The sequence below is a fragment of the Xiphophorus couchianus genome, chromosome 3 (genome assembly GCF_001444195.1).
Source record: "Xiphophorus couchianus chromosome 3, X_couchianus-1.0, whole genome shotgun sequence".
Classification (NCBI taxonomy): domain Eukaryota; kingdom Metazoa; phylum Chordata; class Actinopteri; order Cyprinodontiformes; family Poeciliidae; genus Xiphophorus; species Xiphophorus couchianus.
In genome coordinates, this window is record NC_040230.1 from 15,583,589 (window position 1) to 15,605,625 (window position 22,037).

The 22,037-nt window shown below is 37.9% G+C and overlaps 2 protein-coding genes across 2 annotated transcripts; both read left to right on the forward strand.

Annotated features, from left to right (window-relative positions):
• Positions 1-4,441: 4,441 nt before the first annotated feature.
• Positions 4,442-6,530, forward strand: LOC114142139 (prostate-associated microseminoprotein-like). The gene is made up of 4 exons (XM_028013244.1): positions 4,442-5,251; positions 5,337-5,444; positions 5,740-5,848; positions 5,941-6,530. Exons 2-4 carry the CDS (start codon positions 5,339-5,341, stop codon positions 6,110-6,112), a joined length of 387 nt encoding a protein of 128 aa, XP_027869045.1. The 5' UTR covers positions 4,442-5,251; positions 5,337-5,338; the 3' UTR covers positions 6,113-6,530.
• A 649-nt stretch (positions 6,531-7,179) lies between these two features.
• On the forward strand, positions 7,180-20,855 carry nbn (nibrin). The gene is made up of 16 exons (XM_028013243.1): positions 7,180-7,342; positions 9,515-9,636; positions 11,405-11,689; positions 11,772-11,875; positions 11,960-12,077; positions 13,295-13,485; positions 13,574-13,674; positions 13,763-13,895; positions 14,223-14,398; positions 15,035-15,203; positions 15,704-16,337; positions 16,452-16,541; positions 16,996-17,136; positions 17,399-17,512; positions 17,610-17,659; positions 19,372-20,855. The coding sequence occupies exons 1-16, from the start codon at positions 7,312-7,314 to the stop codon at positions 19,403-19,405; spliced, it is 2,493 nt and encodes an 830-aa protein (XP_027869044.1). The 5' UTR covers positions 7,180-7,311; the 3' UTR covers positions 19,406-20,855.
• The last annotated feature ends 1,182 nt before the right edge of the window (positions 20,856-22,037 follow it).

Here is a 22,037-nt window from a genome sequence, read left to right on the forward strand (position 1 = left end):
CATCTTCCTTTAGGTTCATAGCAAACACAGACTGCAGATAATGAGTCTGACCACTAAAAAAAAATAAAAATTCATAATTTTCATGTCAAACACTAAGTTTTATTTAAAAGGTTCTTTCTTCTGATGTTACATTTTCGAAATGCCTTCTCAAAAATTTTATATTTGCTCAAAAAGAAAGATCACCAAATATAATAGGGTGCAGAGAGCCTGTATGCCTGGTGCTAAAATAATTAGCTAACACTCATTGCACTCCTGGAGAATCCTGCATATTGGGAGCAGTGATATTGAAATAACAATAAATGATGGATCTATTGTGCCTTTGCACTTCTAGAAATTTACATTTTAGGCAATTCTTCTTTGTAAAATGGCTCAAGCCTGATCAGATCAGGTAGAGAGCATACACTTTTAGATGCTGCTAAAAGTCTAGATTGCATTTGGGTCTGTACTTTGACTGGGCCATTCGACACATGAATCTACTTTGAAGCTACATTCAATGTAGCTCTATGCTCAGGGTTACTATCCTGCTGTTAGTCATCCACCCCAGTCTCAACTGGTTTTATTAGTTGTTTTTGTTCCAGGACTTCCTGTTATTAAGCTGCCACCACCATGTTCCGCTCTCAGGACGGTTTGTTTAAGAAAAGTTGGTCTCATCGAACCACAGCCCTGTCTTCCACATGTTTGTTGTATCCTCACCCTGACCTGTCTGCTGTATTCATGAAGATTTGTTCACTAATGTTATCTAACAAACCTCTAAGGCCTTCACAGAAGGGCTGTATTTATAATTACATACAGGTGGATTTTATTTACTACTTATTTAGTTGACTTCTGAAGGGAGTTGGTTGAACTGGATGTGTCTAATTTGTTCCTACATTTAGTGTTTTATCTCTATAACAAAGGACATAATCAAGTGACCATCCTGCTTGACATTTGTCCTCCCTACAGGCAAAAACTGAAAGTTATTTGACTCTGCATATGCGTTCATGAGTGTGCTGGCGTGTGTGTATGTGTGTGTACTGCATGAGCGTGTTCACAGTTGGATGAAGATCACATGTATTGATCAGGCTAATGCGTGGAGGAAAGGCTGCAGGCCAGAGCAGCTGATCAATACATGTCTAATTACATCAGTGTGAGTTTCTATGTTCCCAAAAGAGTGATTATTGGGTCCAACCCCCTAAACTCAAACAACGGGTATAAATATAAGCTGCCCTTCCAATGTAAATCATTTAAACTCCAAAATCAGTGAGAGGCGTTTCTTTTTCTTTTTTCTTTTTTACTTTTTTAATCAAACCATCAAATAAATTTTTTTATAACTCACTGAAATGTTTCTGTTTAGCCGTTGAATTTAAGCAAAAGAGACAGTAGTAACATCTTTGGATAAACGAAGCTGGTGAGTATCATCATTTTGTGTTTCTACATGATCCAGGAGAGATATTCGACCCTGCACTCCCTGAAGCAAACGCACCATAATCTGAAATGTCAGCAGGGTCTCTGACTCCCAGCGTTGGAGGCCCAGAGCCCTGAAGGCTGATCCTGTGTCATTTCCTACAGAACTGGTTGTTCACGTCTTTTTGCCCGGCAGTCGGTGATATCTTTTAGGGGGGATTGCTGAATTGTTTTCATGATAGAGTTTCTTTTTTTTTTTGTTCCCAACAGGTTTTACCAGTCTGCTGGACCCCGCCACTAATTAGCCAGAGGCTGTGTGATATGTTTGATATTCGGTTGTTCTTGTGCTTCATCGTATCAACTAAATATCAGACATATTCCTACAGAGTCTGGCACTGACCTCTGATCTTCTGCAGAGAGGCTGCTCAGGTAAAAAGATGCTACACTTTACATCAGTGGTTTGTAACATCATGAGAGCAAAGCTTTAGAAATAAATTCATGACCTACTCTGACCAAGTCTGTGTAAATTATTAATGTTTCAAACAACGGTTGGAATGGAAAACAAAGAGATAATAATTTTCAAGCTTCACTGTTCTTGTCTTTAAACACACACCCTCCAAAACTCACATTTAGTTTGTAAGTGTGCACTGTATCTTCTAAGTATACAGGAAGATCCTCCTCCATAAGCAAATAGCTGCTGTAGCTGGGATCCTGGTTCTTGAGATAAAGAATAAACAAGATATCCAGATAATGATCTTTGTCTTACTACAGCAGGCAAGAATCAGGCCTTTTAGCCCATGTGATTGACAGGAAACTCACTGTTAGGTCCCATAATTATTCTTCTAAAAACAATTTTTTGTGTGTGTGTTTGTTTTATGAATTCTGCATTTATTCTCTGCAAGACTTAAACAGAAGCAGGGCGAATGATTTGTTAATGTCTTCGCATGCGTGACTCGTGATGTATCGCTTCAATTAAAAAGATAACTGCATGCTTCAGTTACTAATTTTAACATTTCATCAGCTGCTCTTATATAATGATAATATGCTTTTTGGCTTTTGGCTGAAACAGAACAACTACCAACGAATTCAGATTTTTTTTTTCCCAAAGGGCATTTTATTATGTAAGAGACCATTTTTAAGGGAACTATTAATTTCATCCTATTGAACCTGTAGGAGCTAATATGAGGAATAATGTGATTTTTAACTAAATGAGACGTTCAACTGCAATGTTTTTAGAAAAGATCTATGGCAACATGGTATTTGCTGCTATCCCCAATAAATGTTGGGTGAATCAGATTTTATTTAGGTGCATCCAATTAAAAAGGGGCAGAAAACTAAGTAAAGCCTTTCTGCATCACACCAGGCTGACAACAGTGTTTCAATATGATCAGTCATATGATCAGTCATCGCTCCCTCTGATCTAAAATCATCAGACATTACATTTGCTTCGTGATGCCATGCATGTTTGTTGTTTTATTTTCATTAACCCCCACCTTTACTGTATGTTTTAAATGCATTTATTTAAATAAAGGTTTTCTATTACATGATGATATTTTGTTGCAAATTGTGGTCAGTGAAAAATATATAAAGTCAAATATAAAGACGTTTCCTTCATTCATCCATCCATCCATTAGTCCGTCCATCCACCCATTCATGGATGGATGAATGCATCCATCCATCCTTCCGACCATCCATCTGTCCGTCCATCCATCCATCTGTGTAAGGTTTTAAGGGGCATATACACAATGGACAGGTATCCAGCTCCTTACAATAACAATTTACAATTTGACATAGAATAATGAAACTGGGCACTAGTAATTCCTATTAAAAAAAGAGATGAGTTGGTGGCACACATGTGCAATCAATGGCCAGCAGTTTTTTGCTTTTTGTTTGTTGGTTAGTTTTTGGCACAATACCCGCAGTAGACTGAGAATAACTAGAAAAGTACAAAATAAAAGGTGCTCCTCTAAAAATTATTTTTTTTCTAATTCACAACATTACAATAAATATTTATAGTTCCCCAATAACTTATATGATGAAAAACTCTTTGTGATTTTAAGTTTTAGTTGTTTTTCTTTATTTTTGGCAGAATGTGTCTTTAGGTGGCATGGGTGGGATAAGGAAGAGGGAAGAAAGAAAGAAGGTGTTTTTCCAGGAACCACCACTGCACCACTGTGTTTCAGTTTCATAGCAATGTGTACAGAAATGACACAGTCATATAAAACAGATTCTACATACAAAAACACAAGAAGTGCAGTACATGTTGGACGTAGCCGGTGCATCACAGCACCCACTCATATACAGCTTTGGAAAAAAATAACAGACCACTCCATTGAACCCCATTAAAAACCTCCTCGTTATTCCAGCAAATATTGATTTCTGACCTCTTCCTGAGTTAAAACATTAGTATTGTTGTTTCTAAATTAATATGCACTTGTTTGCTTTGTATTATTTGAGGTCTGAAAGAACTGCATCTTTTGTTATTTTGACCATTTTTCATTTTCTGCAAATAAATACGAATTTTTTACTAGGAATTTCAGAGATATGTTGTCAGTAGTTCATAGAATAAAACCACAATGTTCCTTTTACTCAAACATATACCTATAAGAAGTAAAGTCAGAGAAACTGATTATTTTAAAGTGGTCTCTTAATTATTTTCCAGAGCTGTAGATGAACAATTAATTAGGTTTTTTGTGTTATTCAAAGAAAATTATTGGATTCATGCAGGAAAACTCTAAGAGAAAAATTCTAAGAGAAAGACTCAAACTGAGTTGTGACCAATGAAAAACAGACTGTTTAAGTTCATGTCACAGAAATAAGATTTAAATTCAGACTTTTACTTGGTCACTCCTGAAGGTTCATTTTGTTTTGTGGATACTTATGCATGGATATGATGGTGTTCTTTGGATCATTGTTCTTCTGCATCACTGCACAAGTGACCTGAGTTTTCACAAACAAATATTCTTCATTTTCAAACAGGGCAGAAATGAAGGCTCCACCAATTACAGTGAGTCATCCTGCTGCAGAAAAGATCCTGACCATCACACAACCATCACCATTTTTTTTAACCAATGTTAGAAAGCCAAAAATAACTTTAAACTCAACAAAGAAACCCTCATAGGTCATTGTGTTGCTTTTTCTTAAAACAAACCTCACACTGACGCACAGGATTATTTATAGAGCTACGTCGTCAGATGAAACCATGTTGAGACTCACATTTGCTAATTAAGTATTTATTAACCAAACCAACTGAATAAAATCTTCCTTTAAGTAGTTAAGAAAAAAATAATATCCTTACTTTTACAAAGATGCATTTGAACAATCAGGGACACTTGCCTTTTTCTAAATTTTACTTTGAGCGGGAGGTCAAAGGTTGTTGTTTACCTTCCTGCACACATAAATGCAGCTTTTTAGCTTAAACAATCAGCTATAGGCTGGCTATCTCACGGACGATGTGAACAGGGCTGCAACAGATGGGGTCAAATGGGATCCATTGAGACAAACGTTATCTGAAAGCCTGCACACTGTATGCTCAGGAGGGGAGAAGCAATGACGAACATAATGCCTGTGTGTTCATGCGTCTGTGTTTGTGTGCAGATAGAAGGAGGTAATACATGAGTGCGGGTTGATGAGTCTGTAGCGGTGCAGTATAAATATCTGAGACCAAAGGGAGAAAGTGCATCGGTTCATCTGGGGCACCAAGGAGGAGGTGTGGAGACTTAAAAAGAAAATAATAGAATTAGAGAAGGGAACATGAAGGCATCACGACGGTGACTGCAACGAAGAGCAAACAGAAGAGAAGAACCGACTCCCTACACTGTAAGGTCTGAAGAGAGATTTAATCAGGAGTGCTGAAAAATTGACCCAGGTTTGTACCTTTGATTGGATTATTGTGCTTTCAGTGGGTTTTTTTCTTTCTTCTTCTCATTAACCTTTGCAAAGCTTTTCCCCAGAAATGGCCAACACAAGAGAAGTACTTTTGGCTTCACTGTTGCTCCTGGGAGTCAGTCTGCCTTGCTTCTCTGTGTATAACAGTGGTGAATGCTTCTTCAACACTAAAGGTAGGTTTTAATAACATTTTTGCTAATAAATGCATCAATTAGAAAGCATACGTTTTAATATAGTATTACATGTTGTGTTTTTAGTGTTTAGTGATACACTCAACTTCAAAAAATAAATTTTTACTGCCATACTATACCACATAATCAACTAAAAATGTTTTGAGAAGCTTTACTTTCAAATCTGAAAATGATTATTGACTGGCAGTGTATTTGTCATTCATTCAAGTAAAATTCTTTGCACATAATTTTTTACTGTTCTGTTTAAGTAAACGGTTCTCTGTCTTGTCCTCATCAGCAAGCTGTGAATACACGGGTCAGGTGTATGGCATTGGAGAGAGCTGGATAACCAGTGATTGCTACCAGTGTGTCTGCATGGAGCCTTTTGGAGTGGGATGTTGTGACCTGTGAGTTTGTTTTCTTATGCAGTTCAAATAAACCTTTTCTGGACATTTTCACTTGATGTCTTCCTCTAATTTACCTTTCTTTCTCCCTACAGTGCGACCAAGCCCGTTGACTACCCAGAATGGTGCGAAGTCATTCGTAAACCGGACTCTTGCACCAGTGTTGCTGTGATGAGAGTCAATCACAAATTACCCTGTCTCTGGGGACAAGGACGTCTCAGAACAGCTGGGCAGCCATGGAAATCTGACAATGGTCCTTTATTTTAATTTAAGCCATTCTGGCAAAAGAAAAAAACATTAAAAATGTGAAGGTTGTTGAGATATAACAAAGAAAGAAAACACGATCGTGATTCTCCTTTTTAACATTGTGACCAATTTTTATTTTGTGCATCTGTTGACTATGAAAGAGTTTTTTACTTTGTTCAAAGTGGTATTTAAAATAAGAGCTATTAATAAATTAAATGCTTATACATAAGTGTTATAGTTCTTGCTATTATTTATCCTTTTGACTTAAACTGAGAGTTGTATTATTTTGTTATTTACCTTGTTGTAGTGTTGATTATGCTACTTTCAGACAGGGTGCAAAAAAGACACATATGCCGCTTTGGCAAATAGAACTGACCAAACAGCAATAAAAGAAAAAAATTGTTTTTGTTTGTACCATACAGATTATTTATTCATTTATTTAAACCACATTGTATTATTTTTTTATTTCAAAGAAAAAAATGTAAACAAAATAAATACTAATTGGCTTCTGAGCTGTTAACATAATCCATTGATACTTTATCTATTCTTTCATCAGAGTAGCCTACAAGTTTTTGTATCACTTTTATTGTTATTTAAGAAAATAATTGTCATTCTTTCTGTACTTACATTAGTGGCCTATGCATACGTCTTATTCATTCGGCTCAGTAAAAATGAATGCTTTTACTTTTTTTTTAAATTTATTTATTTTTTTTTTACTTTCATTTCTTTTATACACTACATATTCACATAAATGATGACTCTGACGATGAATGAAGTTATAATAATGAATTGTTATGATCAGTAATTTAGGAATTGACCTAAATAATGACTGGTGCATATACAAACATTTTATATAATATTCTAGAAATACATTTTCATTTCCTTTTGTTTTATTATTGTATGTCCTGCGACACATTTGACTATCAAAATAACAACAAAACATTTTTTTTCCCCCACTTTATTATTACTTTATAAAAGACAAGCATTTAACTCAACAAATCACACACGTTTCATTTAATGCACACGACTTTTCCTTTCACTTATCTTTCCCAGCGTTTCAATCTGGACTTTTATTTTGATAAAAGCAGCGCTTAGTTATGACGTCAGCAGTGGCGGGGAGTGTGTTCATCGTGGAGAGGATTTGTTTATCTTAAAAATGTCCCCCTGTTTCTCTCCTTTCGCTTGTTGCAATTAATGAACCGGGAAGAAGAGGCTTAAGCATGTGGATACTGACTCCTCAGCAGCCCGGAGGTAACTTTATTCACCCCTGAACGACTTTATTCAAAACTAGCTGCGGGCTAACGGGTTCAAGTTTGGTTAAAACCCTTTAAGGTGGGGCATTTACTGCAAAATACTGAAGACAGTGAAACGGTCTTAAACACGTGGGGTGTGTTTACGAATAACTTTTGGATCGAGATTACTCATCTCGTGTAGCTAATTATAAAGTTGCGATAAGTGTTTGAAGTTAAGCTGTATTACTTACTAAACAGAGATGAAGCTGAAACAGCAGATTTTTGTGTGGAAAAACTAAGAACAGCATGTAGTCTTCATCTGACACACAGAAGGCAGAAGAAAGCCTACTGTATGCATAGAGGAGAGGTCAAGATGTCTTGTGGGTGAAAAACTACTCCACCGCCTTAATTCAGAGTTCCTATCAGGTCTTTGCCCTGAGATGCAAGTTTTCTGTTTCTTTTTCTCTTAAGATGGTGTTTTACATTAAAATAAAATCTATCCACTTCAGTTTCTTCTGTCTAAAGTTTTTTTCTTTCAGAAATATTGTGGTTTATTACAGCTAGCTCTGCAAAATTGAACCATCCATCCATTTTCTGTTCACCCTTGTCCCTAATGGGGTCAGGAGGGTTGCTGGTGCCTATCTCCAGCTACGTTCCGGGCGAGAGGCGGGTTCACCCTGGACAGGTCGCCAGTCTGTCGCAGGGCAACACAGAGACATACAGGACAAACAACCATACACACACACACACACTCACCTCTAGGGAGAATTTAGATAGACCAATTAACCTAACAGTCATGTTTTTGGACTGTGGGAGGAAGCCGGAGTACCCGGAGAGAACCCACACATGCACAGGGAGAACATGCAAACTCCATGCAGAAAGACCCTGGGCCGGGAATCGAACCCAGGACCTTCTTGCTGCAAGGCAACAGTGCTACCAACTGCGCCACTGTGCAGCCCCAAAATTGAACCATGCTACCATTTTTTTAATTTTCTTTTTTTGGAGACAGAGAAATAAAAAATCTCAATTGGCAGCTCTTCAAAAATACATTCATGCTTTCTTGCTTGTTCTCTAATTATGCTGTCACACATGTTGGCATTTAACATATAAATTAACCACTGTACAGTTTAACATTTAATGTTTGGACATTATGCCATTTTTCTGAATGCTGGACAGTTTAATCTTTTGATTTTCTTGTGCAACAGTATATTAGGGAAATGTTTGTAGCCACAGCTAGACTGACAGAAATGAGGCTACCATATAATCGAACTCTAGGAGCTTGCAAGGCAGGTTAAGTGTTTTTCCCAAGGACACAACAACCTAGACAGACAGTATATGATAACATAATTTCTCTCATTATTGTTGTATTTGGTAAATAGAAGTAATTTTGGTAATTCTGACCTAACGTGAGATAAGTTTGGTCTTATTTAACTTCAGATAGTGAGAAAGAAGGTGTCTTTTTATTGTGTTTCCAGTTAAGTTAAGAGCAAGTATTTTTCTTAACTTGTCTTCGTAAAAATAGCAAGATAGAAGCGTAGCTCTATCTTGAGCTTCTGTAGCTCACTGTTTACAGTGAGCTACAGAAGGCTGTCACGTGACTGAATTATCTGTAGTCAATTCAAAACGAAAACCCTGAGTAAAGGACAAAGTACAACATGAAAGTTAGTATTAACCACATTTCCTTTAACAGTGTAATAATGTGGGAATGCAAACAGGTTAAACTCTGATACAGATATTAGCTGCTGTACTGTCCTATGATAAGGTAAAAATGTTTACCGGTCAGCTGACACCTTCCCTATCCCAGTAAAGTTGTTTGAGAACTCTCTCTCATCTCTCTCTGCATGTTCAAGCGACAGTTCAGTGACTTTGATCCAGCAGGTTCTGAAAACTTAAAGCACAAAACAGAGCAGCTTTCATGTTCTCTCTTCAGCCTTCGTGTTACTTCAGGTTTTGCACTCTCTTGCAGCCTGATCGAAGCACGGACAGGCCTCTCAAAACACAATTTCCTTCTAAATGGCATCTTTCACCTCACTGACACTGAACACGGCTAACTTTAAGTCTTCTTCAAATAGAACATTTAATTGTTTTGCCGACTGACCAGTTGTGCTAATTGAATCACTGGAACATCTTTGTAGGGTTATATTAGGTTTATTTTTTATTAGGTTTCAAGCTGCTGTTTGTTTCTTCGCAGGTGAGACGTTCTATCTCCTCCCTGGTAAAGAGTACGTTGTTGGCCGGAAAAACTGTGACATTCTTCTTGCCAGTGACCAGTCCATCAGCAGGTCTCATGCTCAGCTGACTGTGACCGATCAGGTGAGAGAAATAAAGAGCTCCTTGAATACAATTGAATTAGCTTGTTGCAGATCTAAACTTACTGCTGGTGTAAAATGCTGCAAGCAGAGAATAACAATTGTTATTTTGGAGTCAATAGACTGGATTTTTAGTTACTTACAGGGGTGATAATATTCATATGTTGTTAAATACTGGAAAAGTGAGCTCAAATTAGTTTCTTGTTAGTGCGGCCAGACATTCAGGGCGTTTCACGTAAACTTTGTCTCATTCCTCAACGTTAAGACTTAACCTGTCATTACCTGGAAGTTTCCCATGTAAACAATGTGGGTTTTTGTGCTTTAGCATCCAATTGAATATAAATTAGTTGTAACCGTTGCTACAGGGCTCAGCTGGAAGATAGCTGTCTCAATTCTAATATGGCAGCGAGCCAGACATTCATTCAAACTATTCTCTAGAAACAACAAAGTGGAGCAATGCAAACAGCAGCTAGAGCCTCTTAGTTTTCCTCCTGGGTTGATTTTTATCCTGCATCCTGATTCAAACAGGAATGAATATGAGATTAAAGATCATAAATCAATGTTTACATTTTGATGTAAATATTTTTTTTTCTCTGTTTGCACGTGTTTGCATTATTAAACGGGGATATTAGGTGGTGAAATCCATTTTGGAAACGTTGTCCTGTTGTTACAGTTTTGCACAGCAGGAGGAGCTGTTGTCTATTAAAAGTTCAACACAAACTACTTCAGTCTTTTGCAGTTGCATCACAATCAGACCATCAATTCATAAGTTAATTTATTTCAGTAATTTCATTTAAATTTGAAAGGCACATGTTCCATAGACAATTATTCACAGAATGTTGCATTTGTAAGTGCTTATTTCTAAGTTATTTTAATTATTATGGTTTACAGTGAAAGAAAATGTAAAATTCTGTCTTTCAGAAAATTTTGTCCAAAGAAGACAAAAGGTTTTTGATACAAAAATGTCAGCCTTCTGAGAAGCATGTCCATGTATTGTAGCAAAGATTTTCTGACACTTTCTCTAGTTCAGAAGTGGCTTAAAAGAAATAATGCAACAGATGAAGTCAGACTCTATACGTCGTAATATGGGGACTCTTGCAGTCTAGACCTTATGAATCTCCACCAAGCTCTTAAAAGAAATGGGCTTTTCATGGCAGTTCTCTCCACACTGTGATTATCACATTTTTTCTTTTTGCTTAACTTTCCAACAAATACAGCGTTCTCTGCATGGTTTTCCATGGCTTACCTTGCCGGGTAGGGCGTCAATGATTGTCTGCTGAACAGCTGCCATATCAGCAGTCTCCTGCATAATTAGGGCACAGCAAAACCTTTATATATTCAAAATCATTTATGTAATCAGATTTTCTGAGAAATAACATTTCAGGTTTCCATTAGCTGTGAGCCACGATCATCAAAATTAACAAAATTAAATGTCTGAAATATATCCCTGCGTGGTAAATTACTGATACAAACTAATATTTGAATAATTTTCTAATTTATTAAGATAGAAAGTTTTTACCAAACACTCACTTTTCAGTTGAACAAAAAATAGTAGCATCCTGATAAACATTATTTCTAAATATTAGCTCTTCCTTTGTGTTCCTTTTCATTATTTTTCTATTAGATTTCCTATAACCCTTAATAGTCGTTCACACTTTTGTCTCACTGTTATGACTGTGGGTTTGCATTCATGTGTGCTGAAATTAACTAGAAAACTGTGTTGCATTTGCTATTTTCTCTTTTTGTTTTTTTGGGGGTTTTTTGCCTTTTAGACCCTGACACTGAAAGACACGTCCAAATACGGCACCTTCGTCAACAGCCAGCAGCTGACGGCGCCTGTTGAGCTGTCGTCAGGGGACAATGTCACCTTTGGTGTTTTTCACAGCAGATTCAATGTGGTGTTCCTGGAGAAACCAGTGGTGTGTTCGTCATGTTTGGACGCCTCTGGGAAGACGTCGCTCTCTCAGGCCCTTTCAGCTCTGGGTGGGAAGCTGGTGAACAGCTGGACTCCGGACTGCACCCACCTGGCCATGCCAACTGTCAAAGTCACCATAAAGGTCGGATCCAGTGTCTGTTTCGCCCTGGTTGGCATGTTTGGATTAGATTTGTGCTAATGCTTTGTCCACCTTACTTACCCAGACGATCTCTGCTCTGCTGTGTTGTCGTCCCATTGTGAAGCCGGAGTACTTCTCAGAGCTGAGCAGAGCTGCACAGCAAAAATCAGCTCCTCCCAAACCGGAGAGGTAACAGCAAATCCCCTTTTTACTGAGCCGTATACTGACTGTAACCTCCTGGATGCATTATATTGTCTGTTTTTGGTTTTTAAGTTTTGTCCCTGAAATCGATGAGCCCAGTTTGAATAAAGAGGACGTTAACCTTGCAACGACACCGGCTCGGAAACGGCTTTTTACTGGAAAGACCTTCGTTTTCCTCACATCCAAACAGGTTTGTGTCTTCTTCTTTTGTTAAAGACGTATTTTATGATGCTCGTCCAAAATAAGCTGCATTTACTGCTGGGAAAAACATGATTAGTTGCTAGGCTGTTGTTACAAGTAATGCACTTTTGCTGACCATTGCAGACCATAACTAATTCTCTCTTTGAAAAGATATGTGATTTGATGTCTATTAGTTAAATATTTGCTTCTTAACTACTTTAACACCTTTCCTGGATGTTAAGTAGAAAAGATCAGACACCCAACTCTTTTTATGTGTTTAAAAGTCATGTCTTTAAGAAAAAGATCCTGCAGAGTTACAAGAGCTAAGAGATTCATCGTCTTTCCGTTGATCATCACTGTCAAGGTTTTAGCTAAAATCTCCACCAACCTCTTGGTGCTTAAGTAACATTTAAGTCATTCGACTTTTTATCTTTGCTGTTTGTTGTAGATTTGTCAAAACTACTTTAAAAAGTTGTAGTAATTTTAGAAGACTGGCTCAGCAGAAGCAAAGTACAAAAGAATAGAGGTGGCTAATGAGTTTTGTTCTCTAAATTATTCAAATGAATGCCTTACATTTCTAATCATTGGATTGTTTGGAGACCTCACTCATCATCCTTGTTCTTTATATTGTAGCAGCTTGAAACTGTGAAGTAGAAATGAGGAAAATGATCTACTTTATGCAATATTTTTTTTCCTTTCTTTAAAAACGCTAGGTGTGAATGTCAACATGCAGACCAGGTTTATGGATTTGTCAAAATGACTAAGATTTTGTTGTCTATTGTTTGGGAAAATTTTAAAATTAGCAGCTAATGTTGAGAGATTTAAAAGGCTTAGATCCTGTAGTGGAGAACAGTAATATTTAATTCTTCAGGGGAGGGCGCTGGTGAGCTGCATTGGATGATTCCTGTCTGTCCTTTTTAGAGCATCTTTACCAGGAAGGTGGACTAGTTTCAGAACAGAATAATAACAACCTGTATTTTAACTTTTGTGGTAGATCCCAGCATTTAGAAATTGTTCACTGGTGGTATTTTTGACTTCAATCTGATAACAAATTAAATTTTAAACTGTTTCACATATGACTGTATCTTTCCAGCTTCAGTTCAGAAGCTCTACAGATGTAAATATGGAAAGTTACTCTCTTAAAAAACAAAGCTCCTGTCTGCAGCATGTTTCTGGTGCTTTAATGATCACTCTTATTAACTTGCTGCTCTCCTGTGCCGTGTGCAGCTGAAGCGGCTCGGCACAGCGGTGAGTTTTGGCGGAGGCAGCAGTCGGCTGCTGGAGGAGGGCTCCCTCCCCCGCGACCTGCTGGAGTCTCCTCACAGCTGTGTGGTTGAGGTTACCACTGGCAGCTCCCAAACTCTGCTCCCTCCTTCCGCCACAGAGTGGGCAAACTCTGTGAAGAGCATCATCCACAGGTTTCAACTTGTTCTTGAAGAAAGATGCGTAAAGTTTGTTTTAACATTTAAATACTTAGAAATATTTTTCCCTCGACCACGAACACAGAAAAGGTCTTCGAGTCATCACAGAGTCGGAGATTGGTCTGGCTGCCATCTACGCATCTTGTGAAAAGTACTGCAATCCATCCTGCCTGATCATAGACTCAGGTGGGTCATCATGAAAGAAAAAATAAAAATTTCTTCCTCACTTTTTCTGTGGGTAATGTTATTTGTGATCAATTTGTTTGTGTTTTAGATCCTGCACAAAAAGTAAAACCCAGAATCCCCAGTGCTTCGCTGTCACAGAGCGTGACTGTGGATGAAACTGTGCTACCAGCAGCATCTCAGAACATCACCGCTTACGCTGTCAACACAGAGACATCACAAAGGTACAAGCTGGAGCCGCACAATGCTAGAATATGACGCTACAGCTGGCGGATAATGATACTGATTGAGTGTCCCACATTTTCACACGCTTTGTTTTTCATTACCATTTCTCCACCACTTTCTGTAGCGTTAGCATTTTCATCTTTAGGATCTTCATCCATAGATCATCAGCAAGTAGAGGTTGAATGCATTGCACTGGAATATTATAGGCGGCCTTATATTGCATCAGTGCATTTACTGTATTTGCACTGCACATTGTGAAGTTATGATATTGTACTCCTGTAGTTCAAGATACATTTTCTGGACTCTTCATTGTTATTTGTTGTCAGGATGGAGGTTTGTCGTGTGAAAAAGCAGAACCAGAAAGCAGCTCAGTTACCCGGATCCAAACCAACCGTTCAGAAATCAACCAGTGAGTTGATAGTGGAGGACACGATGAGCTCATCTTTCAGCGCTGCCGACAACACAGACTCACAGAGGAGGAAACCTGACCCCAAACCAAAAGGTGACATCATGTAGGATTCACAGACGCGCCTTTTCAGACATTGTATAGTTATGATCAAAACTATTCAAACTCCTGGCAGATTTGGATTTTAAAAACTTTAATTCAACCAAATGTTTGTTTCTGAAACGAGACAAGGATTGTACAAAAGATAAAATGATGTAAAACTGGTGACTGTTTTAAAAGGAATGTTTTGTTTTATTAAAAAACTGTATGTCAAAAATTATTTATGCCCTTCTCTGTAATCAATGGAAAAGTCCTTATTGGAGATTTTTTTATTGATCAGTTCATTAAGGGAAACTCCTTTTTCCTTGCATTTTAATTTCCGTTTTCACCCTCCAACCTCTGTGTTCACATTAGTGAGGGGTCCATATTACTAGAAAAATAGTAAGTAAATCTATTTCATGTATCAGTTGTGGCTGGTTAGGTTTTTTTGTTTATAGATATTGAAGTACTATAATAGAAAATGTTTATACTTTGTATTTATATCGAAATAATTCTGTTTTCTCCTGTTTGAAAGTCAAAGTCCTTCTTTTGTTTACTCACTTACTTTACCTGAATTTGCCCACTGTGGGAAAATAAAGGATGCTTCTTCCCTGCAACAACTATTATCAAAAACCAGGGTTTTTGTTGTTTCAGGTTTTGGGAACACCAACTTTAGACCCGCACCATCTGCTCCCAAGACCAATGGAGGCAGCAGGACGTTCCTTCACCCACAATCCTCTCAGAAACAGAAAACATCTCCACAAACCTCCCCACAGAAACAGTCGACTTTGACCAACTTCTTCCAGCCTGTCAACAAGAAACGGTAACCGTCTGTAGAGATGCTAAAAATAGAACAGCCTATGTTAGTTAGAGCAAACATACCTTTTACTGGCACCAGCAAAGATAGATACGGGTCCAGATTTACTTAGTTGACGTAATAGGTGCAAAAGAGAATGTTGCATTATGTTTTCTCTTCGTATGCACTGTTGTTTTCTGTTCAAGTTCAGAAAATAGTCAGCGTAGATATTTTTTGTTCTTCTTAAAAACTCTTTTGCATTAAGAGGGAAATATTTAGATATTTTTTCTTTCAGCATCTCAAGAGTGAGAGTTTTACTCCCAGAGCAAGATGGAAAACAACATTTAAATTTTTATTCTCACAGTCAAGCTTCAAGTACTGGGCACTAATTTGTGATTATTGTGCTCAAATATTGGCTGTAAGCTTTAGTTACAAAAAGTATTTTAATTTGTTCATTTATATAGATTGTTAAAATATTAAAAGCTTATATCTAACCCATTTTTATGTTTCTTGTCTGTGTTGTTAAGACCTTTGGAGGAAGAATCCTCAGATGTCATGTCAGCACCGAAGCGGCCAGCTCCCGAATCAATTTCTTCGAAGGATACAAACTCACGTAGAGTTTCTAAAAAAATGCCATCACTTCCCCTCGAGGGACCTTCTGCTGTGTCCGAGACGCCTCTTGAATCTGTGAGCGATTTGTTCTCTGGACGGGCAGAGCATCTCACAGAGGAACCGCGGAGCAGAAAGAGGAAGGAGATGGAGGAGGAGATAAAGATGGAGGAACTGGAGTCAATTATGTCTGAGGATATGGACTACCTGGACGATGAATCCCCAAGTAATCACGGCCAGAAAGAGAAAGTAATGGTGCACCACGGTTTGGCCAAACAAAAGCAGAGTTCACACACTGTGGAGTCTTCAACTAAAAAGCAGCGCTTTCACCAAGAGCAAACGGTAGGGGCAGGTCAGAGGCCTGGTTTGGGTCTGGATAAGGAATGTTCCCAACAGAACCTCGGGGAACAATCTGACCGGCATGACGTCTCCAATAAGACGGACAACAACATTTCACCTAATCATGCCTCTAGTAGACCCCCTAAAAGACCTGCTGCCAGTGAAACTAAAGAGAAAAAGGTTTTCGAAGATGATGATGCATCTTTTATTGAGGTGAAGACAGTTTTCATCTGAAGTGACTCAGTCTACAAATACGGGAAACTGTTAATATATTGGATTCAGTTTGCAGCTACATATCCATCTGTGTTTCCTTCTCTGTTCTTGCAGGACGTAGAGCTACTTCAAGTAGATATTCCCCAGCCAGCAGAAGAGACCAAAGCATCTCTCAAACCTGTGCAGATCAAGGAAGAAGAGAAAGTAAGTTGAAATAAAATGAAATGAAGTTCTACAAAAAAGAAAAGCCATCAAAAAATAACTTCAAACAAAAACAAAACCTCACTCTTCCTGATAATCTGTAACTTTGAGTCGTCTTCACTCAGTAACAGCATCCACACTGAAGAGTGCTCAGCTTGATATGTTCGCTGACTGGAAAAATTATTGGATTTCTCAAATTTAGCCTGTTATATCTTTAAATTTACAGGCAAATTAGAGGTCAAATAAGATAAGTTGTGCTAAAATACACAAATATTTTGTGATTTCTGTACAAAAATAAACTCAAAATGATTGTTAAAGGATTAAATATTTGACCATATTTAAACTTTTAACAATCATTTTGAGTACAATCATTTTGTACAGAAATTTACTAACTTAAATGTTTGACATAACAAATGTTGATCAGATCAATTTTAAGTAAATTATTGTCTATTTTCAGGAGTCAAAGATCGATGAAGATCTTCCCAAAAAGTTGCTGATGGTGGAGTTTCGGTCTCTCACGGTTACTGCTCCTTCAAAACCCAAACCCAAACAGCCTCAGAACAACGGACACGCCAAGAACTTCAAATGTTTCCGCAAGGTCAGACGACAATCTAAATCCTACAATCAAAGCTGAGTTTGTAAATAATTTCTCTGAATGTTAAAGTCTCAACAATTAGTTGATTTCTGTTAAATAAAAGCAGATTGGTAGATTTGAAAGAAAATCTGATTATATTTATTCAGACTACTAACACAGTGAAGCTCAAAAGAATTGAAAAGTATATTTTAACAATCTGATGTATGTTTTTCTGTAATTTTTAAGTGTGTATTTAATCTGAACACCACTTCATGTTGTGTGACAGAAACACCTTCCTGGTGCGGAGGGCTTCCCGCACATCATCGGAGGATCCGATCTGCTGGTTCACAACAGGGGCACGAACTCAGATCTGGATGAATGGCTGAAAGGTGCAGCTGAGGTACTGAAATCCCTCTTATTTGGTTATTATTATATGTTATTATATTTCTGTCTTTTCCGTGACGGCGGCCCTTTGATTTGAAACCATGTCCTTCCAGGGGCAGCTTCAGAGCAAGAGGGAAGAAGCGATAGGAGACAATTTGTTCAGGTGAGAAACTGGACCTTGGTCCTTGTTAGAAGATGATGTGATGTAGTTTTATCCTCTCATGGTTTCTAAACATAATATTGTAAGATTTATAAGCAGCAGCTATTCATTGGCCCCCTGGTGAAAAGCATTTGCATCTATAATCCCGCATTCAAATAGGAAAATCCCAACTTTAAGATATTTGACTTTAAGAAATAACTGGATTGTAGTGAAAATGTATTTATATGTAAGTGGGGAAGACAAGAGAACATGGCATTCAAACATGGCAGATGTAAGAGCTTCATCAGTCAGGAAAGAGCTACAACAAAATAGCTTCTCACTGAAACTTGCACAGTACAGGAACTGTGACAAACTAAACTGTGACTTATTTTACCTCCATTTGCAGTGAAGAGGATGGTAAAATGTTTGCAGTACAGACTGACACCCTGGGTTCACCAAATTTCCATAGCAACTGTACTTGCTATCTATCTACATGCCAATCAGTTGTACAGGAGAAAGATCTTTCTGTCCTAACATTATATATGTAAACATGTGGAGTTGGTTAAGATCTTCTGCCATGTTTACTGAATTTTCTTACCAGATTAGATTAAGATCGGGCTTTTAAGGAAGAACCACTACATGTGGGTTTGGTATAAAACAAGTAAAGTATGGTGAAGGTTCTGTCATGCTGTGGGTCTAACTCGCTCTCAAGCCCTTTGAAGCCTTGTTTGAGTGCAAAGAGCAATAAACTCCTTGAAGTGCCAGGAGTTTTTTATTTCAAATGTGGCGGCTTTTACTGGAAAATCAAAAATAAATCCAAAACATGTAGCTGTGTCAGCACAGAAATTGTTCACTAATGACACAATTTCCCTTCCTCCATGATTATATCAGACCTTAATCCAATAGAAAACCTGTGGGATGAAGACAGGAGCAACGACTGATCAATGTTTCTGCATTCTCCAACCGTGTTAAATGTTCTTAGCAAAGACAAAACACTAACAGCACTGAATATTTGCACTCAAATTAAAGGTTGGATTTTCTTTTACAAATTTGAGATGTTTTTCTGCTGCAATAAAATCTCTAAAATATGTTTTCAGGCCTTTTGCACATGTTTACCCCGGGTGCCAAGAAGGGATGGGGGGTGCTGTATTGGTTCAATTAACTAATTCAAAATAAATGCTCTTAAAAATAGATTTTTCTCTCCGTCATCATGACCATGTTTTTCAAACATTGAACTGATAATTAGAGGGCTGTTTGTAGCTTCAGCTTGAACCAATCAGAAATCAGCAGTCCTCTCGTCACTGCGGTTGTCAGGGCGACGGCGGTGATGTAACCTGCCTTGTTTTCTTTGACTAAGCAGAATAGAGACGGTCTGAGATTGATGTTTTTGCCTGCGTGTCAGTGGTGAGGTGTTTGATCACTGAGTCATGCTCGGCCAGTCATACATAACCTGGAAGCAGACTCTGCTGCTAAGAAAATAGTCCGGCCCTTTTTTTCCTTAGAGAGGGACTCCAAACAAGTTTCCAGACGCTGTTTTATAGGAAGCTTGTTTGCTCTGAGCTGTTCAAACATCATCCGTGTTTTATGACGCTTCATTTGGGCTGTTTTTTATTGTTTCAGAATGCCTCTGAGATCATTGAGCAGTGATACATGAGGAATGTTAAAAGCCCATTCTGACATGGACAGATGTTGGAGATGCCCTCTTTTCAACCTGTCTGTGTGTGGTTTTTTTTTAGGTACAATCCCACCAAACTGACCAAGAGAAGATGAAATGCCTCCATCCTTGCACCTTCCAACGGGGGAGTTTCAACCTCCAAGTTTATCTAAGAAGGACACCTGCAAAAAAGTGTCCTGTATTGTTTTCTGTTCTTCCTGCTTGTTTTAAAGTGTCTCTAACGACGTCACTGACAGCTAGCAATGTAAGAAAAGCAGGCTCACGTTCAGAGATTTTTGTCAACATTTTTATTTGTTAATAATAAAAAATAATCAATACAAAACATTAAAAATCCTTCAGTTGAGAGATGGTTTAGTTCCCAATTTCAGGAGAACCAGGGGCTTGAGAAACAATTCAAGTGTCACTTTTTCCTTTTTCCTCAGCGATCTCCAGCAAGCCAACCCTTCAGGCACTTTTCCATTTCTGAAACAGCTCAGATAAGAGGTTTTCTTGCCAACCAAACATTGATTGACTTTTCTGTACACTTGGCCTTTATTTAGAGAGAAGGTGCTTTGTTAAAGTTAAAAAATAGGCCAGCATTTGGTGTGACATGTACAGCAACGAAAGCTTTTCCTTTCCCAGATGGGCTACAGGATGACCAAGAGAGTTGGAAAAATCAGCTTTCTTAGAAGTTAGAAAGAACTTACTTCTTGTATTATTTAAGGTTTTGCAGCTTGAGTTTCTTGTCAGAGTCCATGCATAACTGTGCTAACATATCAAGTTCACATATTAACAAAAAATAATACAAAAAAAATCATGCAAAAAGCAGCATGTCTCGTGTGTATTCTTATATTTTTATATCTCTGCCGGTCCCTGTGTGGCTACATCCTTCTGCTTTGCTCTTCCCACACCTTCTTTTCTCCGCTCACTCTCCTCAGCAGCTGCTGCAGGCAGTGGCTTATGCCAGCATACATGCATTCAATATTTTATATTAAAACAAAATGCAGAAAAGAAAGCATTAGGTTATATAATTTAGCTGAAATTAGTAACACAACTAACATTGGCGTTAGGCAATTGTTTTGGTTCCAAAAAAACGTAAGTGTTTATATGTTAGTGGAAGAAAAATACATTACAAAAGTACAGTAGTTATTTAGTACTGTTTTATGAAACTCAAATGACTGAGTGAGAGGCAGACATTGACCTTAGATTAGCTTTAAAAGGTCAAAGAGGAGAGAAGAAGAGATGCACAGTGGAGTTTCTGCAGGTGAATCTCAATATTTCACCAGACAGTTACTATTTATTTTTCTAAATCAGTTTGAAATAGTGAAACTCATATATATCATAGATTCATTCCTCAGAGTGATATATTTCAAGCATTTATTTCTGTTAATTTTGATAGTTGTGGCCTATATCTGTTTAAAAACCGAGATAAATGTTATCAGAAAATCTTAATATTGTATAGAACCAATTGTGCGTTTTTTCACATTCTGCTATTATCTACTGCAATGATGGTCCAATACTAATAGCTGTTATAATAAAGTAATTTGTATTAAAACTATAAAACTAGAGGCTGAAGTCTAAACTGCTTAAATTGAAGAGAACTTTGATCCTGGATGGTTTAAATGAACATGTGATAGTGTTTTTTTTAAAGTGGGATTTTCTCAGTGTAGTTTTAATTTAGCATTAAAAAAGCTGTTTTTTGTAATTGTAAAATCTAGACTGGTTGATCAAGACATTTTAGGTCTTAGCTGTTTTCGAAGGCTAAAGTTGAAGAGTCAAGCTTATGTTTAGTGTTTCAGTCTGTATTTAGGGATTCCTGATCAACGGGTATTGAAACCTTACAGCCAATAAACACCATCCATCCATTTTCTAACACCCTTGTTCCTAGTGGGGTCGGGAGGGGTGATGGTGCCTCTCCAGCTAACGTTCCGGGCGAGAGGCGGGGTTCACCCTGGACACGTTGCCAGTCTGTCGCAGGGCAACACAGAGACAGGACAAACAACCATGCACACACACACTCACACCTAGGGAGAATTTAGAAAGACCAATTAACCTGACAGTCATGTTTTTGGACTGTGGGAGGAAGGAAGTTCCTGGAGAGAACCCACACGTGCAAAGGGAGAACATGCAAACTCCATGCAGAAAGACCCTGGGCCCAGAATCGAACCGAGGACCTTCTTGCTGCAAGGCAACAGTGCTACCAACTGCACCACTGTGTAGCCCCAATAAACACCAGTGTAACCTTTTTCAGATTTGCACTTGGAAGCTAACAGGAGGTCTTATGGTGGGTTTGTGAGTGATATCATAAACACAAAAACCTACTAAAACACATTTATACCAACTAAACTTTTTACATTTTGCATGTTACAACCACAGACTTAAGTGTATTTCATTTGGATTTTATGTGACAGACCAACACAAAGTAGTGCAGGACTGTCAAATGGAAGGAAAATAGTGCATTGATTTTAAAGTGATTTTCAAAAAGCCCTAAGGCCTTGTTGGTCTGCTGGTCATCATCATGTGTGCTCTAACAAACCTCAGTTTGTTTCACTGAAAAGATTTTCAGTGAAATCTTTCACTGAAAAGATTTATTTTTATTGAAATCACCAAGCTATGGTTTTCCATAGCTTGGTGATTTCTGAAAGCATTTTTATGGGTATCTGAATAAAGGGGTTTGACTTTAGGACTTTTTTACAAACCATGAATCAAGTTCCTCTCCTTTACAACTATGTTGATCTATCATATAGA